Source organism: Tigriopus californicus, chromosome 1, assembly GCF_007210705.1.
Source record: "Tigriopus californicus strain San Diego chromosome 1, Tcal_SD_v2.1, whole genome shotgun sequence".
In the NCBI taxonomy this organism is placed as follows: Eukaryota; Metazoa; Arthropoda; class Copepoda; order Harpacticoida; family Harpacticidae; genus Tigriopus; species Tigriopus californicus.
In genome coordinates this window covers 2,844,472-2,850,351 of record NC_081440.1, presented here as the reverse complement: position 1 = coordinate 2,850,351, position 5,880 = coordinate 2,844,472, and the positions used below count along the sequence as shown (strand labels likewise).

The following is a 5,880-nucleotide window of genomic DNA, read 5'->3' as shown; positions in this document are numbered from 1 at the left end:
AATCCTTTTTTTTTCGTGGAAGGCGGGACATCATTACAATCCCAGTATGCAGTTTCTTTTGGTGAAAAGGGCAATGATTGTAAGGGAAAGGGGCGTTTTAGTGTAGCATTTAGATTGCAATCAGTCTGATAAAATGAAAGTATTCGAGGGCCACGGTGGAAGGGGTCAGTTTAAACACATTTAATATTGAAGTGGTGTGTCAAAAGTGAGGCTAATCTCGAGTGTTTCTTTTTTTCCTCCTGAACCTCCTAATCGCCTTTAATCGATTTTACTTGAAAAGAAACCAAAAAATAGACTAAGTGCGCCTTTCGAGCTAGCGGATCTCACCTGCCGGAAAAGGCTGTCTGACAAGTTGGGGCCCACCCAACATTGGTGGTGGTTGGAACATCTGAGGCGGCATTCCACCCATTTGGTGAGGTATTCCAGGTCGACCCATGAGGAAGGGATTAGCCATCATGGGCGCACCGGTTACAGCCTGAGAAGTCATCGGGAGTGTTTGCATGCCCATGGGTGGGGCAGCTATGGATGCGTTCATCATTGCTCCCGACATCAGGTGCTGCGAAGACACCGGAAGCTGCGCCTGGTGGTGAAGATGTTGCGCTTGCTGTGATGTGCTCACCGCTGAGACAGAGGAGACGGGGGGAGCATATTTGGGCATTTTGGCTCGACGTTCCTCCTAAAAGAGATACAGCAAGAAGTCGTACTTCAAAGTGGGGCTGATATTTGCATTTCCAAATTTCACTCATACCAGAGAGATATCTTCGGGTGGGTGTACTATTCGTGTGGTTGCAGTGGTAGTGGCAATCATGGCGGGCTTCTTTTCCCCGTTGGTACTGAAAATCACAGACGGAAACGTTGAGCATAACTCAGCTCTCTCCCGAACACACATTGCGAAGGTAGCTTACTCTCCATAGGCAGGGAACGTGGGCTTGGAACCGGAGGAGGAGGCGGCTCCACCCCCAGCAGCCGAGGGGAAGAGAGGTCTAGCCCCATTTGGACCCGTGGGATGACTGGCATAGGTGGTGGGTGAGCTCACGGGCATGGCTGGTGCCCCCCAACCAGGAGGGATCCTATTGAACAAGAGAGGCGCCATTAGACGGGGCAGGGGTCAATGGTAAAAGCTCATACCCCCATATGAATTAGGTGTAATGATTAGTATAGGGGTATGGGAGCAGAGGACGACGGCAACTCTATTTGGTAAAACTAGAGTACATGCAAGCATGCCACAAACACTCGTAGAATTTTGATAAGAAAGAGCAGATGGGTGGTGGTGACCCAGCCCTGGTGACTCGGACCGCGATCACGAGTGTCGTCCAGGCCTATAGGCTCAACTATTCCTCGATCGAGTGAGCAGGGAACTGGTGAAAATATCAAGGTACGGCTAATAGAACATCGGCGGATTGAGTGGGACGACAAGAGAAGTCACACATGAACATATGAAAGAAATTAAACCGGCAACGGGGCTGCCCTCCTGGCCCTGGTTGGCCCTTCCTGAGCGGATCGGAGGCTTCAACCGTAAACTTATGGGCTTGACGAAGAAAGGCATTATGTGTTCTGGCTCACCAGAGCTCGTTTCTCTTACCCTGAGACTCCGAACGGCGGTCGAGGCGCCATGCCGGGCAAACCGGGTACAACCATCCCACCCAAAGGCCCGGCCGGGCCCACCACGGGCGGAGTGGGCGCCAATCCTGAGGCGGGTGAATCGGATTTGGCCCGTTTGGCCTCGGGTCCATCCTCATCGTCGTTGTTCCCTGCAAAGCCGATGATGATAGAATGAGTATTGGCATTCAAGACCAGACCAGAACTTAACGAATGAGACTGACCGCCTTTGTTTCGTTCGTGTTCCTGGAGATCCTCTTGGGGAATGCCTTCCATGCCATAGATTTCGATCTCGATGTTGCCTCGATTGGGCTGGGAATTGGGTACTTTGTCAATCGTCTCTTTGTGGACTTGCATACAATGGATGCTTAAGCCCGGACCCGTGTACAACTTCTTATGACAAATGTGGCACTTGAAGTGCTTGGCTTTTTGGTGCTGGATCAAGATCTTCTCGTCGTCAAACTCGCGATTGCAGTACCTGTAAATACCAATCATTAAGACCAATGGTTTGGCGGACTGTTTGATTAGTCAAGTGAACGAAGCAAGGAACATCCTTGTCATACAATTCTTTTGTCTTTTTTAAATTAAGTATCTGAACTTGATCGATGCTTTATTTCAGCGGAGCGGGATTTCATTCAAATATTTGACGAAGGCTCTTCTCAAAATCAAACTGTGCTTCAATTTGATAAGCCATGTATTATTGGTAGACATTATTCTCCACCGATTAGTTTGTCGTTTCTATGTGGTTTCTAAACTTAACCACACTAATATAACCCAGCCTAACCCAAAAAGCTGATACTGACCATTATATATGAAGCCTTATCATTCAACCATTGACCTATGAAGTCAAAAACTGAGGTGTCAAGTATTGGGTGGAAGTTAACATAGTTCCAATGCATGACACTGGATTACTTCAAGGAGCATCCCTCGGGCATCCCTAGGGCATCCCGCAGAGCTCAATCAAAGCTCAGAGGATCCAGCTGTTCTTCTAGCTTTTTCTCAGAAACATCTTCACACACGCATCCTTCCGTCATTTCATATCTAGTGATTGGGCACACTCAATGGGTTATAATGACCTTTTCCAGTACTATTACAATAGGACTTGAACCTTTAGGTCATTACATACATCTCATTTCAAACCAGCCTAGGCCATGTCCAAGATTTTAGACGATGGCGTGAGATTTCGGGTTCTTACCAACACCACGGTTTACTTTGCTTCTTCTTTTTACGACCCATCTTGCCCAAACCCGGATTGGTCCTTCACCCTGAGCCCGACCCAAGGGGGCGGAACTGAATCACGAGGGGCTGAGAGCAGGGAGAGGCTGGATCCACTTGGAACCCGTGATTGGGCGCCCGATGTTGATAGAATCACCCGTTTGGCCGTGATCGCCCAGAGTACAACGCTCGACTCTCAGGGCTTTGACCCAGAAAGGACTGTAAACGAGGGGCGGTATTAGGTCAGATATGACATGAGCTTATGGTCTTTCAATTTCAAACTGTGACCAAAGCCGGGTGATGCATATACTGGAGCTACAGAACAACTATTTCGATTCTAATTCAATAGATTATGGGTGATTTTTTAGAATGGCTTCATAAATTTTAGTGATTAATCTGGATGGGTGAAATAAGGGAAATTATGACGCGAGGAGCGCTTTTGGCATCGCTAAGAGATTCAAAGTTTGGCTGATGGGGAGGGGAGGCTGGGCCGGATCTGCTCCAGTCAGCCCACCCATTGGCCTGGCCCAGGCAAGCCTTGGGCCTTGGGTTGTTGGCAGGAGAGTTGGCCAGCAAGATGGCGGTGAGAACCAATAGAGAGAGAAAGCAGGGATGCGACGGGGAACGGTGAATCCAAAACTATGTCATTATTCTGGCTGGCTCGATCCTTGAATGACGAGATATGAGGCACTCGATCAACTTGGACTTGAGCTTTTAAACGAAAGTACATTGCTTCTGGCATAGATTTGATGAACTTTCGGACCAAACTGCCTTAATCTAGCTCGTCGTGTGAGCTAGGTGTGGTAACGTTATCCTCCTCATCTTGAGGAAATCTAGCTCTGCAATTTCCAACATTTACTATAGTTTCTCCACTCACGTCAGATTACTCTTCCCTACAACCTTTGAAATCCTCGGAATGATTTTATATCAACTTCACACAGATGGACATATTGATTATGATGGAAAGGTCCAGAAATTGGGAGCCCTTGGAATAACTTTTACGTTTCCAGATTGCTTTCGGTCGCAGCACTTTTAAGGGTACAAAAAAGTAGTACAGGGCTGGCACGAAGTTCGTGGGCAAGCAACATTCATAACATTTCTGCATTTTTTTTTAATTTTTTTTATTTTTTTTTTGTTTGTGACCACAAAAAGTAGTACAGGGCTGGCACGAAGTTCGTGGGCAAGCAACATTCATAACATTTCTGCATTTTTTTTTATTTTTTTATTTTTATTTTTTTTTGTTTGTGACCACTTTTTCCATGAATAATCTTCTAGAGGCTTGCGGGAACAGCTTCCACAAGGGCATGAATGGTCTCCATGGGGACAATTGCCATCCATTTTGACCATGGTTAACCTTTCCTTGGGCAATCGTTGGATGTACCAAGCTCATGATAATGTCTGATTGTAATTGTAACACAATTCTTGCATGTCACAAAGACTTCATGGCTTCCTTGATTTCATGGTTGGATTTGTCCTGTTTGTGAAATCCTACAACAGCTATTTGCACTTCTTCATTATCAATCGGATTCAAAATGTTTCAAAACTTCAAAGTAAACAAGGCTAGTTAATGCTTCAATGAATCAGAAATCCAACAAAGTGACCCAAGATTTGAATGTGTTATTTCTTATAGACTACCGATAACTTTGTCATCCAACTTTGTGCCACCCCTGTAAACCTGATACTTTTGAAGGGTTAAATCTAGATCATTTTTGGTCTGGTCCAACGAATTCCAGCCTGAAATCCACACACTCATAAATGATTTGGCTCCTGCGGATTTTCTGTTCTGCCTCTACATGTTAAGTTTATTGGTCTGAGAGTGAGAGAGAAGCACTGATTAAATTGTCGAAGGATAATCGTAACGATTCCATCAAAAGCCTTTTGTTTGCGATGGGCTTATCATTAGCCTTTACGATATTTTTCATTAAGCGCATGCTTTCCTCCACTTTCTCGAACTTCGCCAAAAATGTTTCGATTTCCTGAAAAAGATGAAACAGTGTTCCGATTCAGAATTGTAGTTAAAATTCTTTTTACGCAATTTAGGAGCACGCTGGAGATGAACAAATGCTTCCAACGGCCAGGAATTGAAATTTGAGGATTGCCGCTCAACTTTTTGGTTAGTACTTCTATAATCAACACCACTGGAAAACAGTAAGATTGGAAGAATCCTCCTAAAGGTAATATGCTTGGGATATTTTTCTTGAATCGGGTTTTGAAATGAAGGGAAATGCCAAACAATTACATTAAAAAAATTGAATAAAAAATCGGTCCTCATATATAGGCGCTTCAATTCACTTAGCCACGGACTTTTAAAGATGTGGACTACGAACGGAAGCAAAAATTTATGATCTCCTAAACCGTTCACTTTATTCCCAATAACGGCTTGATACGACCACAAGATCTTATTGAATAGATGAACTTGACCAAATTTGAGCCCAAAACTATGCCTAAGGAACGCAGGAGATATGTCCAAAGATATGTATTGAACACAAAATAAAATTCGAATTTTCGTCCTACTCAGCTACAATGGTTTTGACAATATAACTTTGAAGCGAACCACTTGGCAAGTAAATAAAATGAAAATGACCTGCCTTTATTTGAAGAAATCCATTTGTTATTTCATTACTTCAATTCGAAAAGTGGCTCAGAATTGCTCTGACCAAGAGCAGTCCATATTTCTAGAAGTTCGTGACTTAGCATAACATCTGCTCCACCAAAGAATCAGAATTGGAGAACCTGGTTAGCCCTGGAATATAGGGTTAATCTGGCATTGTGTTCAAAAACATGTCCTCCAGTATGATTAAAAAGTTAAAACGCACGTTTTGTATCTGCGATCACTACAATTGACCCTCAAACCTGGGTTGATACGAAGCTCGAGTATCCCTTTGAAGACGTTCGGTATTACCACATGCGGCATATATAACTTGACAAACTTTCAATTTATCACGACTTTTCTATTGACATTTACCAGGATGCCGTTCAAGATATTTAAAAAAGTATATTTATCAAAACATTGTCTGGATTTAAGAAATTAGCCCTGACTAAGTCTCATCTTAAAAAGACGACAAG

General features: G+C 44.1%; 2 protein-coding genes across 8 annotated transcripts in view; both read right to left on the bottom strand.

Annotated features, from left to right (window-relative positions):
* LOC131888798 (BUB3-interacting and GLEBS motif-containing protein ZNF207-like) overlaps positions 1-3,116 on the bottom strand; it is an 8,083-nt gene extending 4,967 nt beyond the window's left edge. For 4 of the 7 annotated variants that reach the window (XM_059237734.1, XM_059237750.1, XM_059237742.1 and 1 more), the window contains exons 1-6: positions 2,795-3,116; positions 1,824-2,077; positions 1,583-1,751; positions 906-1,070; positions 749-833; positions 328-676 (exon numbers count right to left, since the gene is read on the bottom strand). In XM_059237734.1, coding sequence (XP_059093717.1) covers positions 328-676; positions 749-833; positions 906-1,070; positions 1,583-1,751; positions 1,824-2,077; positions 2,795-2,835 — 1,063 coding nt within the window. In that variant the 5' untranslated portion in view covers positions 2,836-3,116. The remainder of the gene's footprint in view (positions 1-327; positions 677-748; positions 834-905; positions 1,071-1,582; positions 1,752-1,823; positions 2,078-2,794) is intronic. The other 3 variants (XM_059237764.1, XM_059237769.1, XM_059237778.1) reach the window with 2 other exon arrangements.
* A 1,462-nt stretch (positions 3,117-4,578) lies between these two features.
* LOC131888854 (uncharacterized) overlaps positions 4,579-5,880 on the bottom strand; it is a 6,947-nt gene continuing 5,645 nt past the window's right edge. Inside the window, exon 5 of the mRNA XM_059237801.1 lies at positions 4,579-4,790. Within this exon, the coding sequence (XP_059093784.1) occupies positions 4,617-4,790 (174 nt within the window). The 3' untranslated portion in view covers positions 4,579-4,616. The remainder of the gene's footprint in view (positions 4,791-5,880) is intronic.